Consider the following 23701-nt stretch of genomic DNA (forward strand, 5'->3'; position numbering starts at 1 on the left):
ACCCAAGTGTGACCATGCCCAGCTTTGACCAGATTTCAATGCATTTTCACTGGCCTTGTGGAGGACACATCTCTTGTCCACAGGGACCTACCCTGACTTCACCAGTTAGCAGCCCCAGAGCATGGAGTCTGATGGGTGTCTTGCCACAGCTGGTCTCCAAAAATAGCAAAGATAATATTTTCCACCAGTTTTCTTCTTGTTCTCCACCTGTGTTTTTCTGGGCATTTTTGAAACATTTCGTCCTAAATGGTTAAAGTTTTACAAAGATGTTTTTGTTTTATTTTTTTAAAACAGTTGTCAGACCATATTAGCTATACATGCTATTACCTGGTTGCACCTAATATATCTACTGCACCATTAGAAAGCATTAAAGCAAGTAGGGACCATCAGACTCCTAATGATTTATGGCATCTGCTCCTGAGCGCTTCTGTCTGTGCTTTCAGTTGTGTCACTGATGCTGAAGGGTGCAGCCTCAACAAGAAATTCTGGTGCCACTTAAATCAGTGGGTGTTTTCCCATCAACTTCAATAGGGCTGAGATTTTTTTACCCTTTATCTGCCATTTGTCTGCAAAGAGACAGTAAAGTTCTATTTTGACGGATAATATTACAGGACTACCACAAACAGACAGGTGGGAGTCATTTATTACTCATCTTAAAACAATATGCATGTGCCAGACTGGCTGAGTTATAAGTCTGTTCTTGTGAATATACATGGGTATACATTTAGGGAGAGTTATGTTTTTGGAATGGCTGTTTAGGAAAATAACAGCATGACTGCAGTTCTCAATCAAGCCCCTCTGGCAAGTTTCTGTGTGACAGGGAGCGAGTCATTAGGTATTAGGCAAGAGAGTATTACACTTTCTGTCTTCTTCTGAGATATGAGTTGAGTTGGGAGGCGGAGAAATGAAGTGGATCCACGAACTAGGTTTTTAGATAATGGATGGGCCTTGTAATATATGCAATTTGAGAGCTGAGAAGACTGCATATGCTGACAAGACAATATATGTGACTAAAAGTGTGGAAATGTGGGTGCTTTGTGGTTATTATCTGTTTGAAGGACAGAAGAAGATGAATCCCCTTGACCTGACAGCACTTTTACAATAGGGTTGTCTAAAACTGGGAGATTACTTCAGCTGGCAGTGTGTACTTGGAAGAGAGTCTAAAAATTTCAATGTAAAAATTAGCCTTAGAAGCTTTATAAACTGCTTCAGAACCTACTGTTTTATTGATGTGTTAAGAAAATTAAATATATAGCCTTGTCCAAGAATAGTTTCTTAAGCTCCTCAGAACAGTCAGAAGAAAATAAAAAAGGCAAAAAATAGTAATCCATTAATATGATTTTAAACAACACGTGAATCATCTGAAGAGCAGATCAATATGACACTGTACAGCTTTACTTTAAATAGCAGCTTTCCTACAAACAGAATTAAATAATGTATAAGAAACTGGAGAGTGCATGTCTGTAAGCTACTGACCGTGTTGCAAAGATTTTATAATGTGAATAAATATGCCATATTTATATGGCTGTTCAATCTAGAAGGAGAGAAATGAAGGGGTGGGGTAGGGGAGCTATTTTCAGGTACTGGAGGGATCAAAAGTCAGCAAGGCAGAGAAGCAAATGGCACAACTTGAAGTGACGGGGTTTTCTGCTGTTAATATCAGGGTTGTAGGGGAAAAGCAAGAAAAGAGGTGCGAAACTAAACAAGTGAAGCACGAGGAGGATCAGGCCCAGAGCTGAAATCCTGTCAGTGGAGAGTTCTGAAAAGTAGCAAGGTTATTTCTGAGAGTGTTTTCTTCACGCCTGGGCTGTATTTTCTGCTGGGTTCAGATCATTTGCCATATCAGGGGTGTATAAATAAAACATAAACCAGAGCATAGTGCCTGCACAAGGGTCAGGTGAGACGACACAGCTCGGTGCAGGAGATGTGACAGGCAGGGACACACACGTCCTGCGCGTGTCGAAAACCTGGTGTCCAGAGCATGGCAGGGCCATGGACTGCAGGATGCTGGGCTGCACACGGGGCAAGGAAGGCATGCAAGGGCATCTGTGTAACACCAAGTGGACTGCCAAACCAGGAGTCTGTCATGTGAAAGGAGATGTCCTTGAAGTTTCACGTTCTGCATACTGGATGGGCCTACTAGGCCTACAGCCAAGGAGAGGCATGGGCACACTGGGGCTGGAGGGAGCAGTGGAGGAGAAGGAAGAAAAACCTTTGCATGGCTCAAAGCCAGCTCCCATTAAGTCTCCATCTATGGCTTCAAGCAGGGGAATCAAATGCAAAACTTGACTAACGGAAAGAGATCAAAGTGATTATTTTTTAAATCAGTTCCCTCCCTGCTGGCCCCTGAGAAGAGATGGTGCTAAAGGTAGCTGAAAAGCCTCACTAGCACCAGAGGTGATGGAGAGATGGCATCACTGGAGATGATGTGGCAAAAGGAGAGGCCAGAGGGCAGAGAGGTAGAGCAGGTGTTGTTATTTCCTATTCTTTAAAAAGGTTACAACGATTCAACTTTATTAATTTTTAAACCAATTTAGTTAATCTGGTGCAAATCCGTCTGTGAACACATTAAGAGCTGACTTGAGCTAGACCAGAATGATGGAAACCTGCTTTGTAGGGGGAAACTTAAGGAGCTTAGACTACTTAGTTTATCCTATAGAAGGTGAGGAGGTGACTTTATTATTTTCTGCAAGTCCATACGTGAAAGAGAGAGTTTTGACAGTAGACATTTTTATAATCTAACAGAAAAAAAGACTTACTGTCAGATGGGTGGGAGCTGAAGCAAAACAGAGACTAGAAATCAGGCCTACCATTTCGCAAGGAGGTAATGAACCAGAGGAATAAATTCCCTGTGGATGGAGGAACTTGAAGGCATCTCCTTCTCTTTTTCAACCACAGGAGTAAGCAATCCTCTTAAGTAAGTGAAAGAGGCAGCCTGCATAAAACCTAGTTGGGTAGTGGGGTTGGGTGGGCAAGGACTGGCTGCCACCTGCTTTATGGTTCACTGGCTTTTGAAACCGAAGGACACTCAAGATGAGCATTTTTAAGCTGTCCCACTTGCACCTGTGTCCTGTAAATTTGCAGCCTTTGGCTTTCAGCAGATGAAGTGAAACTGGTAATTTTTGTTTCTCTGGTTGCAGATGAAGGAGAGCAGAAGACAAAAAAGATCAGTTCTTGTCATTGTAAAGTATAAATGGAGAGTAGTGGGGAGGTCTCTGGGATCCCAGTGAAATTCATTCAGAAAAAGAACTTTTGTTTCTGCAGTTTGAATCTTTCACCAGTATTCCTATAAACGTGGTCCTCAACCACCCCCAACTCCCAGCAAATTTAAAGGATATAACCCCTCCTTTGAAAATGTATTAGGAGGATCAGAAAGTCATTAGCAGTAATGTGTCTGTCTTGGAAGCAGCAGTCTTCCAGGTATTTCTGCCAGGGAAGGCAGCGTGGCTGCCCACCACCTTCCCCTCTCAGACCCTGTAGACTGTCACAAACATTTCTGAAGTTTGGACTGACAGTGGTGCTAAGTATTGGGTGACAGTTACAACTTACATCCCAGAAGCTGGGGAGCTAGAAAGAAGATCAGTTCTTTTCAGCTGTTTTTTTCCTCAATTTCTTACCAATTAACCAATTCATTAACCGCTTTTATTATACACATCAAAAATTGAATTACCAAACCCAAAACTACTGCAGTAAGCAAGTTAGCAAAGTGTAACCCCAAAGCAGCAAATGAAACTGTTTACATTAGGTGACATTTTTGCCTATCTGCTAGGATGGCAGTGAGTGCTGCCTCGAGGGCTGTGGGCAAACGCAGGAGATGCAGCATGTGGTGCCATACCTGGAAGAGGCTTGTGTAGCCAAACATGCATCTCCAGTCTCGGTTTTGGTGGGTTTGGTACCAGACCTTAAGAATCAGCACAATATAGGTGTGTTGTCCTGAATGTTCCCAGCACCATGCTGTTTAATCTCATTACATTTCTCCCCTTTGATCACTTTGTTGTAGATGAATTTAATTTCTCAGTTCCTAATTTAGAGCATTGTAAAATGGAGTTCTCCATGCTCATTAGAAGGGACTTTACTCACTTCTTATTTTTCAGTTGAAGTTTGCCTCCTTTTCCTCATTTATGAGTGTGTTAATTACTTTTGGTTATATTACTTGGAAACTCATTAATGCACTTTCATTAAGCACATTAGTTTGTGCTATTTCCACCATTTGTTTCTTTTGTCCCTTATATTTTCCCCAAGTTTAGGCAGTGAGTATATGAGGGACATGTTACAAAGGGAGAATTCCCCTGTCGCTAAATCATTTTCTACAGATGGATTTGTGGCCGTGGATTCATTTAATGTTTGCATATTGCATATTACTAATATTAAGAACAAAAGCCCCGAATGGGTGAAGAGGACTTCTGTTCCTGCAGTACACAGTTCTGAGTAATTGCTTCGCAGGAAAGTCCTCGTTGACTGAATGTGCCATTACATGGAAATATTGAAGCCTAAAAATCACATTATTTTCCGCTGTCTCCAAGACTCATTTTAGAGCAGCTATTTGGATCCCTGCCACATTATCTTTAAAAAAATTGACGTCTGTACTTGTGACATTGTCTAAAATGAATCTTCATCCATGGATTATTAACTGCACATCCCTTATGGTCAATGGCTTAATTAAATTGGATACTGATGACCTTAAAACTAATTTAGCACTTTCATGCATATTCTTTTCTGTTTGGTTGTTGTCAAATATGGATGCAATAGTGAAATCTTATTCTGGCATTAACATTTGCAGCATCCTGCAATGAAGCACATGGTTTGCACAATAGAAAATAAATGAAAGCAACTCTCTCTGGCACAAAATGTGCATCACTGGTCAGTTAACTAGAGTAAAAAGAGCTATCGTGTTGCATTATAGTGCAGGTGAGATGTGTTCCACAAGCTGAACAACTGAAGTATATTAACAGCTGCCTGCCTGCGGTTGCTATTGGATATCACTGTAGTGATTTGCAAGAATAATCTCATTGTATAGTCGTTAATAGAAATTAATTAGTGGAAGACATCTCAACAAAGATGTCCCGAGTTTCTTTAGCTTGGACTATAATCAGATTTGAGAGGCATATACAGAAAATAGGACTAGCTTTCTTGGCGCTTTTATCAATGTTTTAAAAGCTCAGAAAAGGCGTTAATTACACTATTTACCAAGTGGTTGAATTTGTATGATGTTAGAAAATACATTTCCACCTCTGCTTTTCTTCAGCTTGTCAAGCTGCCTTTCTCTTATATCCCAGCCTGCTTTCTCTGCCTGTCTATCCTCTTCAACTGGCATTGCATCATCTCAGCTCACTCCAATTGCTCTCATCGCAGGTACGATACAATCACCAACCAGTGGGAGACCATCGCTCCTCTGCCCAAGGCCGTGCATTCGGCCGCTGCTACCGTTTGTGGTGGGAAGATCTACGTCTTCGGTGGGGTGAACGAAGCCGGACGAGCTGCCGGGGTCTTGCAGTCCTACATCCCCCAGACTAATTCGTGGAGTTTTATAGAGTCTCCAATGATTGGTAAGGGGTTCGTGTTGTCAGAGCAAACTCATATTATGACAGAAATCTCTGTGCTGAAGGTATTTTAATGCCTTTGTGCAAAGCAAATTAGTTTTCTTTTTTTTGGGGGGGGGAGATATGTTTATAGCAGATTGGCAGGAATGCATGTATTTTATACCAGAGAGGCAATTATCTGGTTCTTTACTGAAGGCAATTGTCACTCATTAATACAGCTAGTTATCAGCTAGAAGTGATGAGTTCAAAGTAGAGGAGAAAGGAAAGCAGTTATTAGGTATGGACAACTAGCAATTTCAGATCCAGAAAATCGTGAAGTGCAGTGAAACTTCATTCTAATATCATATGTTGCTCCATGCTTAAAACAGCACTGCTCACTCAATGGATTATTACTCGTGTTTCTGTTAAAATGGCTCCTCTCTGGTAGGAAGAGGTGGCCATTCTTAACTGGGATTTATCAGTGGTGTTGAAAGGAATACATGCTTCAGATTCTGAGATGTCCAAGACATGTAAATTATTAAAATTGTGTTTATTAGTATATGATGCCCTTGCGCTCTCTGAACTTTTTACAAGGTAGAGCAAGAAGCTCTATTTTATAGAAAAAGAGCAAGGTGAAAGTCCCGATTTCCCAGGGTAGAAGAGAACTTCAGAAGTACAGATTTCCAAAGTTATGGTAGTGCTCAGAAGATTGCAGTTGATTTGCTTTCTGTGCCAACTTGAACCCTGAACATCGAGGCTGCTTTTGGAAATGTGATTTAGTATTCAGCCACACAAGGATGTTCATGCAGGTGACAGCTGACCTGGACCACGTGTCCAAAGAAACAGCTCTCATGCAGTCATCACAGAGAAGCTGTTTTAGGATGCCTTGCTTTTGTGTCCTAAACCGCTTTGTCGTGTTGAAACTGTGGCATGAGCTGCTTCATGTAAAAAATCATGATCTCAGTGTTCAGCCTGCTAGATGAAGTATGAGCAGCAAGCAATAAATTACACAAGTATGGTTATAAGGTATCCAGATGTGGCCTAGGCATATTCAGAAAACTAAAGTAAGCTGCTCTTTTTTTATGGTAGCTCTTTACAATTATTATGACTCTCTTCTTGGAGTTTCCTCGTAAAAACAGATCACAAGAAAATGGTCCAGCCATGGCTGTAGCCTGCCCTGTGAAGACAGCGCTGCTGCTTTCCAACTCTCTTGCTGCTGTTTGTGTCCAGCCTAACTTAACATGACATGCATATGATGCAGCATGAAGTGCCCAGCGGGAGGGCGTTAACCAGCAAAAGTCATGTTTATGTAATACAGCAGTGCAAACAAACCTATTTCCTGCATTTTTCCATCACATGGCTGCAGCTGCCACTGTTCATTTAATCCACTGACTGACGGTGCGAGGTTTTCCTATACTCAGGGTGTATTGCAAAAATGAATGCATTATGCAAAAAGGTACTCCTTTTCCTTACCAGAATAGCACAAGTGCCACAGGAGCTAAGAAATCATTCCCTGGGCTCATTAGACTGTCTAGCAGGCATCAACACTATGCGTGCTTTGGAAAAATCATCCAAACCATCCAGAGGTGGGTTTGTCACCCATTTTTCTAACGCCTGTGTACTACCATTTCCTAACAAAAACACACAAAAGACACCAATGAAGTTAAAAGACAGTGTTTATGTTTTCTTGGTGTAAACAAAGTTAATTAGTTTAGTTGAAGGCATAAAATATATGATGAAATGCAGAGTTGCTGTGCGCCTTTGTTCAGAAATATATAATGCCAATTTATTTGCAAATGAAGTAAAAGAACACAAAGTCTGAAAAATTGCACCCCAGTGGAGAATGTCTGGGAAAAAGAACTGACATGATGCTTGGTCTTCTCTAAAAAGGCTGTAGGAATATTGGAAATATATTTTTATTTCTCTAGCTCTACAAGAACCGTAGTATCACCTGTACTTGTATCCCCAAACAGTCTCCCCAAAGAGCTGAGTGATACTCCGTGTGCAGTGCAGTCAACCTTTACTTGAAACAAAGAGGGGGTAGGAGTCTTGGACTACTTTTTACTAAATGCAGATGAGATGAAATGAGTTGAACTCTAATACGATCATTTCTGGGGTAACTTTGACAGCCTCAAAGCCTTTTTGTGTATATTTGTGGATTCTTGAGGTGTCTCTCGAGAGTAAGTAACCTGAGACATCTGACAGTGAGTTGTGTTGTTCAAGATGACTCCAGAGATCAGTGAAGCCTGTTCAACTTCAAATGGAATAACAAATTATTTAAAAACACCTCAAGTATGTTCAAATATGCAACAGTAGATGCCAGTATCAAAAGAAGTCTCTGGAGATCTTTAGACCAGTGGTACCTGTTTCAAGTCACTGGTATTTTACAGCCATCAGCGAGCTGAATGCAGCATGGCAAATGTTTGAACGCGACACATCCAGCTCTTCCAAAGCATCATGTGCCAGCCTAACTCACAGCAGCACTGGTGTCAACCATGGAGAGGGAAAGGGGCACTTTTAGGATAATCTTAATGGAGGTGAAGCAGGCTGGATATTCTTATCTGTGTAGAGGAGGTATGAAGTGAGGACTGATAGCATATCCACATCAGCCCCTGCTCTCTTCTGCCTGCCTTTCTCCTCCAACTAACAGTGAGTTCACCCCCAGGTTTCATTTATTCCTTAGACTTCACTTGGCATGAGGTGCTGGGACAACTGTGGGCAGTAGGTATACATGTAAAACTAGGCTCACCGACACGTTGCACAAGTGCTGTGGTAGCCTGCGGGTAGAAAAAGGGTTTGATTACACACCTCTCTATTTGGAGAGGATACTCTTTCTCAGTTCCCCATCCTTCGCCCTGCTTCTGTCCTTCCCATCTGTGGAGCCAGCAGATGTTCCTGGAGCAGCACAGCTTGATATTACTTGGATAGCGGAGCCTCCCAGGGCTTTTGCACTGCATGTTTTTGGTAAGCCACCTTGCACGTCCTCTTGTGCTTGGAGCTTAAAGAAGTTTGCTGGTGTTGGGCCAAAGTCCTACAAAGTAAATGAGCCCAGGCTACATCCTTGTAGTGCTTGTCCTTCCATTTCTTACCAGGTCATCCTATATAGCTCTGCTAAAAATACATTTCATGCCCAGCTTCCTAAGTTTTGTCCTATTTAACAAGATGGCCACAGACATGCTGAAGTCAGTGATTGTAAGTAAGCCTAATTATCTTGTCACTGCATTTTAGTTCACGTTGTGCCTTCATGTCAGGGCACTAAAATACACCTTTTTTGATACGCTGAACAGTCAGCATCTCTACTGATGGAATTACAAGTTTTGATTGGTGTTTCAGGATTGTAAGTGTTTATTCTTCACCGCTACTAACTTTTAAAATCTACTGAGAATTATTGGAACACAGAGGTCAAAGATCTATGAGCATTTCTGGTTTCTAATCCAAGTAGTGGTTTCTAATCCAAGTTCCTCCCCATACCATTTACTACTGGAGTAATATGTCAGACTGAAGTGAGACATAGACTTAAGAATGAAAGAAATACCTGGAAAATGGTGTTAGCAGCGTCTGGGCATTACTACTTCACCATCCTCTGTCTTAGTTTGGTTAAAATGCACAACCAGTCCCATGAATTTGGGCTTCACAAGACAAATCAGATGTGTCTTTGTCCTGTCCCTCTTCCCAAGGCCTGAAGTTTGGTATTTGTGCTGTGGATTGGGCTGGCTCTCACCTAGAAGTCAAAGCAATGAGTCTTGTGTAGTTATGAGAAATCAGCTAGCGTCTCTGTCTTCATGTGGGGTGATGTAGCTTGGCTTCATCTTCTCGTCTGCTGCATGTTCCCCACCCATCAGGCTGGTTCCTGGAGCACACCTGGCCATCATCATTCCTCATCCCGCTGTCTCCTTCTGTCTCCTCATTCCCCGGGGAGCACTGGCTTCCCCTCACAGTGACAGCACTGTGCCAGAAGGGCTGACATCTGAGACCTCGCTGCTAATTGCAATATCTGCACTTCAGCCTCCCAAACTCTGTTACAGAGCAGACTGCAGCCTCCCGACTGCTGAGGGACGCTATCTCATCCATTACTATGCCATTCCTGAGCTTGTCTGCATAGTATTCAGGGAGGGGAAGAGATGCTTGCTATTAAAAGCAGATTTGGATCCTATTAACTCGTCTCCTTTCTCCAATATGCTTCATCATGTGCCTCATTCTCATCATTCTCCACACCCCAGCCGCCCACGCCTGCAGGGAGATCCTTTGGTAGGGGCTGTGTTAGGTCTGGTGGCTTGCTAGCATTTCTTCCTCCTGACAAAAGTGTTGGGTTTGGTTTTAATAACCTGTTTCCATATGGAGTGCTGCTGCCATTCATTTTCGTGCCACTTCAGGCTCTGACTGAGTGCTTCACTGGAAGGCAGCATAAGGTCTGTAAGTAATCATGGAATGGAAAGCAGATCTATGATACTTGACCATGTAATGTACCAGGAGATATGAGAGCCATAAAACACATCACAGACAGCATGTTGTTGTTAGAAAGAGAGGAGCACACCAGTAGGTTAAATTATCAACACCATGTGAAGTACAGCTCTGGCTCAAGGATTGTGTTTGAGTGCATACCCCTTCCTGCAGCAACTCGTTGCTATTAGAATAGAAATAATTTCATGTTTTCCTACTGCAACAGCGAAGGAGAGTGATGCTATGATGTTTGCCACGTGTAGAGATACCCCTTGTCTACTATTTCCTTTACATTTACTCTCCCTTTTAATCTCAAGTGAACTTGCTGTCGTGTACAAATCTCATTTAAGATTTTCCAGCCCTAAATATATTGCCAATGTCCAACAGCCCCAACATCTGAATGTTGGAGAGGAAAGGAGGCTGCTACTCCATAGCCTCAGTTTCCATGTTCCCTCTCCCCTTTCTTCCTTCCCTCAGGCAGGTGTTTGAAATAACCAGAGTTCTGGCTGTGTCCCATGGTAATCCCCTTATCCACAGGAGCTTCTGCTGATGCCCAGGAGCATTGACCAAAAAGCCCAACCAGCACATGCTTTTGCAAAATCAGGGTCCCCCACCACCTTTCACTATCATCATGTTACAGACCAGCAGTGACCAACTTTGGGGGCTCCTGGGTGTTTGCATGAGGTTACCAAGTCCTGGAAAGGGTAAGGGAAGGACACGGGTAGCACCTGGGATGAAGCAAGGTTGCAGATTGAAGGAGGTCATCCACACTTAGATGCCAGCTTGAGTTTTCCAAGCTCTTTGTGTCTGTGAAAAACTTCTGCCTCCATGGTAACAAAATAAGAAAATACACGGCCTTCTCTCTGCCGGAATCTAGAGGGGTGTCCCTTGTGTCCTTCTGCCGTATCTTCATCAGGATCTGTTCCTCCCGTATCTGTGGCTCTACAACTGTGTCCTTTTACAATAAAAAAAAAGAGAAAGGTTTAAACCAACCCTGGTGACTTTACTTTTTCACAGGACTATGCTGTGAAATTCTCCCTTCCTGAAAGAAGCAGAAGAGATTTCCTTGTTTCTCAGTCTCAGGCTTACTTTATGCCAATTTATGAATTTGTAGCTAAAGTCAAAAGTACTAAAAGGACAACAGATAGGTGGTGTTTTGCAAAATTGATGAGAATCGAGCATGATTGCCTCAAAAGAAAGAAAGGAAGGAAGGAAGGAAGGAAGGAAGGAAGGAAGGAAGGAAGGAAGGAAGGAAGGAAGGAAGGAAGGAAAAGAAAGAATATCACACTGTCTGCTTATTTGAAAAGAAAAAAAAAAGTCACTATAAAAATAACCAAGGGGGTTCCCTCTTTTCCTTTGACAAAAAGGAATGTGAAGTCAGTGATTCAGTCTCCTGAGAAGCCGCTGCTTCTGCCTTGAGGGAGCCCCAAATAATTTCCCTGTGAGATTTGGGAGTTGAGTGCTGAGCTCTTTTTTTTTTTTTTTTTTTTTTTTTTTTTAATGCGCGAGTTTTATTCTTCTGCAAAGTAGTGCTAGTTGAAGGGAAAAAAAAAATACAGGAAAATGTGATAATTAAATATGGAAAAATTCTGATGAGTGTCTTAACTGGAAAAAATGTCACATATGCAAGCCTGATTTGGAAAGGGATGTGAGACGAGTTGTTAGGACAGATAAGTCTTTCTGATGAATTATAGTGGCTTAGTGGCACCGAGAAGAAACTGAATACTCCTTGTTCTATTTTCTGGATGAATTAGTTTCTTCCCATCTGTTCCCAAGGATCAGTGACATTTTCCTAATACATCTGTGTTTTTTGACATATGCCGGTAGATGCTGAGAGTAATAGGAGTCCACGTTAAACCCGTAACATGTTTTGTCTGTGTTCACGTCGGGTGCTGCAGCCCCATATTTCCCCCAAACTGCGCCAGACCACACCACAGCCACGCTGGAACAGAGGCAGACACCACAAAACCACTATTTCCCTTTTAGTTTAACAACTTCAAACCCCAGTTAAGGAAATTACCACTCTTCTGGACACATTCAGCAACTTTTGCTTAACTCCTGTCAAATTAAATCTCTCATTACATTTTTTAATGGAGTAAGATGGTATTAAAAGAACCTCAGGGTTACAGTGCCAGCCAGGCAAGAGGTAAGAGAGTGCCAAAAGTAAAGTCACTGGGGTTGGTTTAAGCTCATCTCTTTCTTTCTTTGTAAAAGGATGCAGTTGTAGAGTCACAGATATGGGACGAACCTATAGAGCCCTTGGACTCTGTATGGAGGCCATTATGGGCAACACAAAAGGTGGTGGCCTTCCTCTCCAGTGTGCTGCCCTGGATGCTCCACACGTGGTCTGAACCACTTTGTCCAGGCTAATTTTCCTCTGGAGATGCAAGAGGATCACCCTTTCCTGAGCTACATAAATACAGACTTGGGAGAAGCTTTAACATATAGCTACTCACAGAGAATTTTTATAGGAAGTGCAAAATACGTGTCCACTAACGCCAGGATAGCCACCCAGGAAATGGCACTTATTTCTTAGAGAACTAATTGTGAGGCATATTTTAACTCAAGCAATGTATTTTCCCATCTTTTGTTCCCAGACACTACTGATTGGTTTCGCTGAAATGTTGATTAAAAAAACTGTTTCGCATTAAGACAGACACCATCGTGAGAAATTTCAGCCCAACTGGCTCATATTTAATAATGTGCATATGGCGTGATAGCGGCATACGGGACAAGTCAACTAATTAAATCAGAATTATTTTATTCAATAAATTATGGTTAGTATTTCTAATAATGTTGCAGCTAACTGAGAAGTTTGAAAGCATCCTTGGAAACTTTGATTGAACGTGACTTAGGCAAAGGCACTCGCTTAATTTCAAACCCCGGTGTCACACGGTTCATTGCAATACACAGGACTGCTCGGAGGTACTTCACACATCTGAAAATAAAAATACAGGTGAATGTGCAAGACAGATGAAGGAGAAAAAAAAAAAAAGTCAGGTCTCAGAAAATCTTCTGGATTGTGTGGGTGACCTTCCCACAAGCAAAAGTAGAATACAAAAGAGAATCAACTATTGAATATTATTAAGTGGGACTCTGCACCGTGGGTTTCTTCTGTACTTAGCCACTGCGCAGAGTTGGGAAGCATCTGAGTTAAAATTTGCAGCAATTCAAAAGTCTGAAACAACTTGACATCTTAATTTCATATGTAAGAGTGGTGCTTTCACGGTGACTCCATTAGGCTCTGCAAGAGGATAATTGTACTTTACCAGTTTAGAGGGAGGTGTGTACTGGGGGATGAAGGACTGATGAACTTTAAAAGTGCCTTTGAGAACAGTAAGAGAGAAGAACAAAACCAGGAAAGATTTCCTCATTTTTCTTTCCCTAGCCTTGGAGGTATGAAGAAACGTGACTTATCTATAAATAAGGGGAATGTATAAATAAAAAACAGTCTCCAAACCTGAGCCTAAAACTGATCTCAGTGTTGCTTTCCATTGACAGATAACAAATATGCTCCTGCAGTCACTCTCAATGGGTTCATCTTTATTCTTGGAGGAGCTTATGCACGGGCAACCACCATCTATGACCCAGAGAAAGGCAATATTAAAGCAGGTCCCAACATGAACCACTCCAGGCAGTTCTGCAGGTGAGAAAAAACATTCAAATTGAATTACCGGTGCCTTAACATTTTCTGCTAATAAATACACTAATGCTGCCTAATAGTGAAGGGGCAGGGGAAGGGAGGTGTGTACCGTCTGGGGTTTTAAAGTACGTGTTTAAAGTCCTCTAAACTACGTGTTTAGGGGATGCAACATTTTTCAAAGTGTACTTCTAGCACCTTGCTGTGGTTTATGCGTCTCCTGATATTCAGGCAGTGTGTGTCGAGGGCAGGGCCATGCACAGGTCTCCTCCAGCTGAGCACAGTCACCCTGTTTTCCTCACTTTGCCCCATGTAACCAGAGGATGAGAAGTAAAGGCTGTAAGAGAGACTGCCATCATGTGGGACTGGATTTTGTTATCTAGCCAAAAGAGCCTTGAAAGGGAAAAAAAATAGCACCGCACACTGATATTAATTATTATTTATTGCGTGTCTTCGATTGCTTTTTGGGCTCGCTTCCCTGATCCCAGTCACAGGTTTAACAAACTTCCCAAACTGGCAGACAAAAATAAAACTTGGCAGCCCTCACAGGTACTGGCAGGACTTAAAGGCCTTCTAAAAAGTATTGCATTACTGGTATGGAGAGCAGAAAGGCTGGCTGCTTTCAGGCATCACCTAGCGCCAGCCCTTTGCGGAGCACCTACCCGTGCTGGGGGCTGGCCGAGCTACCTGTGCCGTGCCAAAAAGCCATCGCTGGCTGGGGGCCCTGCACAGGGACAAGAAGACCCATCTCCCCTTCCCAGCTGGGCTTGGCAAAGGCTTGGTGTTTATTTCCACAGCAGCAGTGTCTCGAGGCTCTGAGCAAAGCCATGGCTGGAGGGGTTGTGCCTTGTGGGCAGGGATAGAGAAGTGGGGTGACCGCAGGGCCACCAACAGCCCCATGTCTCCAGTCCCTGTTGGCCCACTCCTTAGCCAAGGGACACCTCTCACACCTGTCCTACAGCAGAAAAGTGCCTCTGTGTTTCAGCTTGTGGTTAATTTTTGCTTTGGTGGAGGAAAAAAATATATATTTTTAAGAAAGCACATTCCATTTCTCTCTTTTTGCTGTTTGTTTTTCTTGTTTTCTCCCTTTTTTGCTTCCTTTTATTAATTTAAGGAGCGCCCTCTCTTGGCTGCTGAAGCCAATTCTTGTTTCAAACAGGGGACGTTAGCAGAGCATCACACACAACCACTTCCCAAGGTTTCTGACACTAAGGGATGCTTTGTTCTGCACCCCACAAAAAGCAAACCTTCTGGTTGATGAAGGAAGGTTAAAAAAAGGCAGTGTCCCACTTCCTAGCTGTTGCTTCAGCACCGTGATGGTGATCCCAATAAATTGGCTTGGCTTAAGCAGAATATGACACCCGTCAATAAAAAGTAACTTCAAACTTTTAAATGATTTTTTTTGCCAAAGCCTAAAGCAATCATCAGCACAGGGGGCTGGAATCCTACATTTACAGCGGGATAGTCACCAGAAATAGGAATAGTAAAATACATCCTATTTGATGCCAAAAATAAAGGCACTATTTAAAAAATTTCTAAATGTGCTGGGACATGTTCAAGGAAAAATATTTTGGCCAAAAAGAGATGTGAAAGCCACAACAGAGACTAAATAAAGCAATAGGCATGGAAATAGAAAAAATGGAAGCTCAACAGAAACAAATACCAGGTATAGGTTAAAAATTGGCTGCTGCTAAAAGCAGATGAGGGAACCATTGAGGTACCGATGGCCAGTAGGAGCAAAAAGAAAAGCACTTTTAACCTGTTAGGATCAAATCTATAATTTTAATCTGTTATAAAATCATGTGGCTGATGGAGTACTGAAGTGTAACAGAACGATCTGATGGGTATTTCTCATCTGCATTTGGAAAGAAGCAAGAATGTTTGGTTCCATATTATACTGTGAGTGGACCAACAGCAGGTATGGCTTGCAGCAAGGACAGATGTGAAAAAGGCCAGAAATGACGTTCTCAAATCAGGTAAACTGGCCATCCTACTCACAGGCATCTTTGGGACTTGGCTGAGAAGCTGTTGGAACCACTAATGTTGATTTTTAATAACTCTTGCAGTTCGGGGGCTTCCAGATGGATGAGGGCACTGCCAAAGTGTTTCCCTTATTTTGAAAAGGTGAAAGGCAGAATCTTAGCGCAGCAATTAATTCTGCAAAGTATCATCATCAGGCTAAGTAGTCTCATTTAGCCTGGTGGTGGTCCTTTGCAAAATAACAGAGCGGTTAATTTGGGATTTCTTCAACAAATAACTGGATACTAATAATACAATGAACAGCCATCGACGCATTTTCCTGGAAAATGGGTTTTTGTCAAACAAACCTGCATTTGCTTCAGCGGTAGGAGTTGGGTTGTTTTGTTTTTTAATAAAACACGCCTGGCTGCTAAAGACAACTGTGATGGTATAATATAGCGCGATCTCTCCCAGGTATTTGGCTGGTATTATATGGAATTAACAAGGCACACATTAGAGAGATTAAATCTGCTTCACTGACAGATCTCAAAATGTAGCTGTTAATGAGAAGGTATCATTGAGCAAGGCCATCGCTAGCGAGCATTGATTTTTCTTCAGTGCTATTTAATATTTCCACCGACGATGCAGGTAACAGAAAATCTCCCCTGGTAAAGGTTGCAGGTGGCGTAAGGCTTGGTGGGGTTAAAAGTATTACAGAGCGAGCAATAGAGGCGGGTATCTGCCTGTCCCCGTTGGGCGGTCTCAAGCCAGCAGAGGTGTTGTAAATGCTAAGCAATATCTTTAGGAAGCACGACTGCAGCTGCACCTGCCAGGGCTCCCTTCAGAAAGCCAGGCCCTCGGAGGAGTACATAAAGGAGGCCACTCGGAGCTACAAACACGAGCTCTTGTTGCAACATGGTGGGTAAAAGGTCCGTGCAGTATTGGCGATAGCTTGAGCTGTAACTGGGAAATGAAAACACATGGGGAGGAGAGAGCGTAGCTGCACACAGCATTGGCACCAGGAGGGGAGGACTCGGGTCAGCCCAGCAACGTGTGGAAATATCAGCAAAGTTCGTGGGAAAGCTGCAAAAGTGACCCTGAATTGAAAAAAAAATAATCTTTGACGTGAATTTTATGGAGTTTATCAAAGAGAGGTTGAGAGGTGACTTGATCAGTGGGAGCAAATGGATGAGCTTTTGGTCCTGCAGACCAAGGTGCAGCAGGGTGCAAGGGCTGGAAAGTCAAGTTGGGCATCTCAGCCTTGAAGTGAGGCACTTCCCTGACAGCAAGGATAATTAAACAGCGAACCAGCGAGGGACAGATGAACTCACCAGCACGGTGTTTTTAAGAGAAGATTAGATGTGTTTCCAAGAGAGACGCTGCCTGGGGAAAAGTCTGTGGCCTGCGTGTACACAAACTCAGATTAACAGCACACAGAGGTCCCTTCTGACCTTAGCCTGTGAGGCTACAAATTCCTCCTTCCACTCATTAGCGTGGATCACAAAATACATGATTTAAAAGCAGCAACGTAAACAACTTAAAAATTAACTGCATGCTATCGATCTCCTCTCAACAGGAATCATTCAATACCAAATTTGCTGGGAAATTCTTGACCGCATCCCTTCTGGTTTTATCTGCAGTGCTTCCACACATTAAGTGAGGTTGCTCAGAGTACAGGGAAGGGAAAAGCACTTGATATTCCCTGCAAAGAACATGTGGAAACATAGAGGTCCATCAGAACCGTTTTAATATCCAGTTAAATTACGTTTAATGAAAAACTAACCATAAATGGCTCAGCTCTCCGGCTTGCCCTCAATACACGAGCAGCGTGAACACCCATTTTCAGATTAAGCCCGGCCTGATGGAAGTCAGTAAGAAATTTGTGTCGGCCTAGACCTTGCCCTTTGAGGGCTGGTGCCAAACGGGCGCTCATGTGCCACGGGCCCCGTCTCAGTTTGGCAGCTCGCAGGGGATTTGGAGGCCCTGCGCTTGGCAGCAGCGCTGGGCAGCCCTCCCTTTGCGGGCTGGCGCTCTCCCTTCCTGCAATGCCCTTCAAGGGTTTATTTTTCCACGAGCAAAAAGAATACAGAATGCGTTTCTGCGTATGATTAAAAATTCCATATCCTGCTCGCTTGGCATTCAGGCAGTGTGCACACAGAAGTGTGCTACAGCGATCCTCCACGGGGTACAGCAGCAGCGTGATGGTGCCAGCAATAATTCCAGAGCAGCTAATTTAGTACCAGCAATTCCCAAAAGGTACCAGGAAAGCATTTTCTTCCTCCTCCTCTGACTGTTAACCAGTAAGATTTATTAGATGGTTCTGCCGAATGGAAATCTTTAATAAAACTTAGGCTCGGACTGAACAGCACAACAAAAACAGGGTTGGTTTGTGGATTTTTTTTTCCTCTTCTTTTTAAATAAGCCCTTGTTCTTGAACAGTGAAGCATGGTGACTCCTGCGCCTAACTACCAGGCAGCGCTAACGTACGGCACCAGCTGCAGCCTCCCCCAGCTGCTTCATTTCCTCACCACAAAGTTTGTGATGACTTTGGGTGCTGGAAGGGGCGAGAGCCCAGCTTGTCTGGACAGCAGTTTCCAGGTGAAGCTCCCCAGCAGCCACACGCTGTAAGCACGCAGCGTTTGCAGCTGGAAACCTTGGTGGTCCAGAAGGGAAAAACCAAAATCTTCCGGCATATCTGCAGGAGATGTGTGGCCGGGACTGTGCTGAACAGACAGCTGATGAGAACTGCAGCGCCCGGCTAATGGCAATAATTTCTGCAGCATGCAGGATTTCTGTGTGCATTTGAGCATAACTGATACATGCAGAGCACTGAAGCCATTACTGATGTGCGGCAGACTTTGGAATAAAACGTTGCTGGTTTTCAGCAACAAGTAGCAAGGCCACAGGATGGTTTGGGATCGCTAGAAAGTGCTCGCGGAATATGGGAGAGTGTAACTGGAACTTGGCCAAAACACCCACACTCATCATCCTGCTCCAAGAAGTGGCATGATAGCCTCCTAATTGACCGTGACTAATCTGGACCCTCATTTATCCATCTAATTGTGAAGATGACACCTCTGGCAGCACAACGCGGCCACCCACGCGGGAGCCTTCCCAAACACCGCAGCCTGCTGCCAACCCGGCTGCAAACAGCCCCAGCAGCACAGCCACCGACCTGGGATGCCACTTGGGCATCCTGGCTGCTACCACTCATGGCAACCATGGTGTTTCTCCTCACTTCCACCTCACAAATCCATGGGCAGGTTTCATGGGAAGGTCCCTGGATGAAGCAGGAGCTGCCCTGGTGAGCTGGCACCCTGCATCCTTCAGTTAACGTTTGCAGTGAAACCCTTCTGAAGCCTTAGGGCGAGGAAGAAACCCACCCACTAATAAATGCAAGGTGCTGGCATGGTTTTTTGTTGTTGTTGTTTGTTTCTTCTAAACAAATTTTATGTCTATTGAACTGATAATGTTTAATAACCTTTTTGGACCAACTCCAATAAACTGGTGAGTCCGTGAGCACACAGGCACAAGTGAGGCGGGAGAAGAGCTTTGTTTGTAGCCCCAGAATATATTAGTTTTTTTGTGAATCAGAACAACATGATAATTCAGCCATTTCAGATCTCTTTCACAACCCCAGATGTTACAAAACAGGATTTCTTTTTCTTTTCTTTTTTCGTGTTTCCTGATAAGGCTGATGTGATCTTTAGGACTAAGCAGGAAATTTTACAAGAATAATAATAAGCAAACTTTGCTGGTGCTCCCACTGCTTGGTGCTGTCGTGGCACCGACACGGCCATGCAGAGATGTGCTGGAGCAGGAGCTCCCAGGCACTCGCCTCTCAAACATCCTCTGTTTGACACCCTCTGCTTCGGGCTGCTTCCAGATTACTGCCCACCAGGACACCTCTGCTAGAAGGTGGTGTTGAGTGAAAAGCAAAGGGCCCATAACACTCTTGAAGGGAAGGTAGCCATCAAGCCGACTGCTGGCTCCCGTGTGCCAAGGCTCCATGCTCAAGCACTGTTAGGGCAGGGTTTGCTGAGACGCCGAGAAGTTCAGCGGGCAGGAAGGTTGTTGGTCTCACGTGGTTAAATAAATTGATGAAAAATTAACCCAAAGTCAACGACTCGCTTTGTCCATCAAGATGTTTAATGGGCAGCTGGCAGAGGGGGATCATCTCTGCCACCTGTGTGCTTAACCTGGGGAAGGACTGGAAGGTGGGTCCGTGGAGAAGCGATGTAGAGGGTGTCCAGCTTACACAAGCACACCAAAACATCGACAGCCAGGCACCCACCAGCCCTTCCCACACCTTGGCATCACCAGGATTTTCTTCGGAGCGTGACGTGCAGCTTGGTGGAGGTCAGCAGAAGGACTGGCCTGGAGGTGGCCACCTCATGGGGACAGTCACAGAGCAGCCCGCTGGCACTGCTCGTGGTTTGGGCAATCACAGACCCCACAGTAAATCGGGTGACTTGCCTGTAGGGCCACAGGTGAAGGCTCTACCCAACTCCCCAGGGAACAGAAAGCAGGGTAATCATCTGCAAAACACTGAAACGTTTTCCTGGAAGGAGTGCACAGAGCGAGCTCCGTTTTGATGACGGTCACCTTCACCCGGGGTGTGCTGCTGGGTGGTGCGGGTCGGGGTGCAGTGGAGCTGGGCAGGTCACTGTCCCCGAGCTGCCGGGGGGCTGCGTCTTCCCCGGGGAGGTTGTGCGGTGCAAGGCTTCGCTCCTTCCCAGGTTCTGACAGCCTGTAATCATTTTATCGCTCAGGATTAATGGCACCGAGCAATAAACTTGCATCCTAATTATTGTAATTATTTCTTTCTTTGTACGTCAGCCTTGGTAACGATGTTTTTACAGCCGATGGGATGGAAGGGAGGGGAGAGAAGAAATATTGTCACAGTAATGAAGAGAGAGCAATGAGCGCTCGCCTTTCCACTCGCTGTCCTTAGGGTTTTCGAGCCCACTTGAGTTTCCTGTTCCCTAAGGTCCCAGAAATTAACAGTGATTGTCCTAATATTGCAAAGTAGCAGCAATCTAGGACTAAATTCCTAATTGATCTTAAGTACCTACCTCCCACTTTAGCCCTGGAGATGCCTGAATATCTCCACGTCCCCTGCGCACGTAAGTACCCGCTGCACTCTCAGAACTGCCTGTTTCTTGACAGCAGGAGGAGCTCACTGTTTTTCTTAACCCCGGGCATGACTCACGAGCTAAGTGTTATGCCAACCTTATCTATGGCAGTTGTGTTCGGAGAGGGCAGGAGCTACTCTAATCACCATTTAAAATTCATACAGCCTTTCAGAGGGTGGAATTCAGCATCTGCTTCTTCCCCGATGCATTAGCACCATTCTGAGAGGCTACAACATGGAGCTGCTTTTCTCAGTTGCTGGTCAGGAATTTCTGTCAGTGCCATAGCCCAGGCGCTGGAGAACGAGAGCAGTCGTAGCCCACCCACTGCAACCCCAAATCCAGGATACAAGCTGAGGAGGACACCAGGAGGGTGTGCTTGGCTGCTGTAAGGTGGCAGCAGCTCTGGCTTAGAGCAGCTGCTGCTGAACACACCAGAGGAGGCTTTACTAGAAGAAATGGGGGCAGCTGAGATGCTACATAAACACCTGTAAAGCACCCATGTCCCTGTTTAAGCCCTGTCAGTAGATGCCTAAGGAGATACAGGGCACCTAGGGCCAGACCTCAGCTAGGTGGCACACAGCCAGCCAGCAGGGGCTGGTGGCATTGGCACCTGGACACAGTCCTCCTTCTGTCCATCTCCTTCCTCCATCCAGGTCCCATGCTCCCTCCTGAACCTCCTGGGGTAATGAGCAGTAAGCACGAGACAGGCTCAATATGTCAGTGGCATGGCCAAAAAGGTCTCCTTCTGTGCGGTGTCCGGTGCTGTCACCTCTGCCAGCGTCTCTACCAGTAGATTAAAATTAGCTCAGGCTGCTCATGAGCAGGAGTTTTCATCAACACTGATGAAAATGGCCCCGGGCTCCAGGTTGACATTTCCTGTATTTTCCCCTTATTAATAATTCTGCAGCCAGCTCTTTGTTTTCTTTGTTCCAGTGTGTGTTTGGTTTTCCTCTTTAACTCAGCAAAGTTGCTAAATTCATCCATTCTTTTTTTTTCCTCTCATTTTGTTGAGGGGCAGCACGGTAAGGACTGATCAGTGTTTCTGCAGAGAGCCAAGGCAGCAAAGCTGCACCACAGTCCATCTCTGCCACGGGATCTCTTCCATCCAGCACATCCCAAACCATACCCCAGTTAAAATAAGCTGCCATCTCCTTCAGCCATGCTGTTAAAAAAACAAAGTGAAGTACAAACAGCAAACAGTATCCTGCAGCCCCATTTCCAAGTTCACAGCCTGCTGCTCTCAGGCTATTTGAGCAGGGGTTGGAGCATCCTCCCCATGGCATCCTGGCTACAAATCCCAGCTTGTCTTGCTTCTAAATATTAACTTGTTCCAAGAGCGTTGGGTTCCTCCCCATAAATATCTTAGTCCTAAACCTGAACAAGTCATCTGGTTTCATTTAGGTTGCAACACAGCTCGCTGCAGCCATTTCAATACCAGCACTCCACTTCATTGCCAAGAGGCTGATTTCTAGCCCCTGTAAACTTGAGAGACCCTTCAGAGGGGCCCAGAGGTTATTAACACCCCGCTCTGGTGCAGTTTTTAATTGATAATCATCACACAGGGACACCCCCTGCGCTGAAGGTGCTGTTCGGGCTGGTCGCTTGCTCCACACCAGGCCTTGTGAGGCAACTCCTGACAGCTGCACCACCACACGCAGCCCTCCCCGTACAGCACACGGGCACCAGTAGCACTGCTGGGACAAAACCCATGCCGATAAACACACGTGTGCCTGATTTATGGGGCAGCTCATCCTGATCATCCTGTGAAGGATGCGAGGCCTGGTGTGGGCCCCGCCGGCCCCAGCTCCGGCTCCTTCAGAGACGGCTTCGTGCTCCTTCGGAGCCATCTTTCAGGATGACACTTGTTTTCCTCAAGTCCTCGTTCTTCCCAATTTCTCCCTGACGTTTCAAAAATAATTACCAGTGGTTCAGTAAGTTCATTAGCAAACTCCCTTAAGACCTTGGGCTATGTATCATCCAGCCCTGCTGATTTGTGGATAGGCTCTAATCAAGTGCTTCAAGTCTCTCTCGCCCTCCTCCTCCTTTCAGATTAACAGTTATTTTGACAAGATTCTCATTATTTCCCATTTCCTGGTGGTATCCAGGGACTAGGCTTATTTGAGTCCTCGCTGTTGTCATTGTGGGTTTATTTTTAACCTACGGCTCTGCTTCTTCACAAGGACATCAGAGCTTTGTGTTCTTCAGAAACGCAGCTTTTTTCCGTGCCACTTGAGTCCCAGTTCATCCAGGGTCTTCTAGGGCTCTGTGTCTTTTGCCTTTGTCACTTCTCATTCCTCTTCTTCCCACTGCTCCAAAATCAGCCAGAAGACATAAATTTGCTTTAACCAAGCCCGAAAGGCTTACTACCCTTCTCTGTCTACTTCGATCTAGGCCACCTTCTTTGGGGCAATTAATTTCTCATCTTTCTCCCTTTTCCTTTTAAACCCCACTCTGTTCCTAGAAAGGATTTTCCCCCTCCAGACACCAACCACCACCACCCCCATCCAGCTTTACAGGGTCTTTAAATGTCAGCTGCTTGCAGGAGATGCTCTCCCCACATCTCCTTTCGGTCTAAGATTTTCCTCTCCACAGCCCAATTTTGGTGGCCTTTTGGGACCTGCTCTTGCCCTTTTGGAAGTCAGCACCAGAACAAGGCACTGAAGATCAAGCTGACCGACATTTTTCTTCCAAATACCTTTCACACCTCTGCCCCTTCCCTACTACCAATAGCTTACTGGCTCCTAGATTAGCCCCAGCCTCGTTATCCTCAATTTGCAAGAGATTTCTGAGGTTGAATACTTTCATTTTAAGCATGCAGTAAGGTTTTTGTTTTCTTTGGACATAGGATTAGAGGTGCACATCCCCGAGCGCTGCTCAAGACACGTGTCCCCCGGCATCCTTTTCTCCCACTTGGCAGCACTCCTGCCCCTTGCCTTCCAGCACAGCAGGGGGAACAAACCAGCAAAGGGGAAACCCTTGGGCAGTGAGGACAAAGCAGCAGCACCTCC

At 44.7% G+C, this 23701-nt stretch overlaps 1 protein-coding gene across 1 annotated transcript in view; it reads left to right on the plus strand.

The window, feature by feature from the left end:
- LOC311208058 (kelch-like protein 29) overlaps positions 1–23701 on the plus strand; it is a gene marked incomplete at its 5' end in the record, with an annotated part of 143558 nt that overhangs the window by 119049 nt on the left and 808 nt on the right. The window contains 2 exons of the mRNA XM_084284476.1: positions 5353–5546; positions 13461–13605. Coding sequence (XP_084140602.1) covers positions 5353–5546; positions 13461–13605 — 339 coding nt within the window. The remainder of the gene's footprint in view (positions 1–5352; positions 5547–13460; positions 13606–23701) is intronic.

The sequence above is a fragment of the Netta rufina genome (assembly GCF_964035555.1).
Source record: "Netta rufina genome assembly, chromosome: 3".
In the NCBI taxonomy this organism is placed as follows: domain Eukaryota; kingdom Metazoa; phylum Chordata; class Aves; order Anseriformes; family Anatidae; genus Netta; species Netta rufina.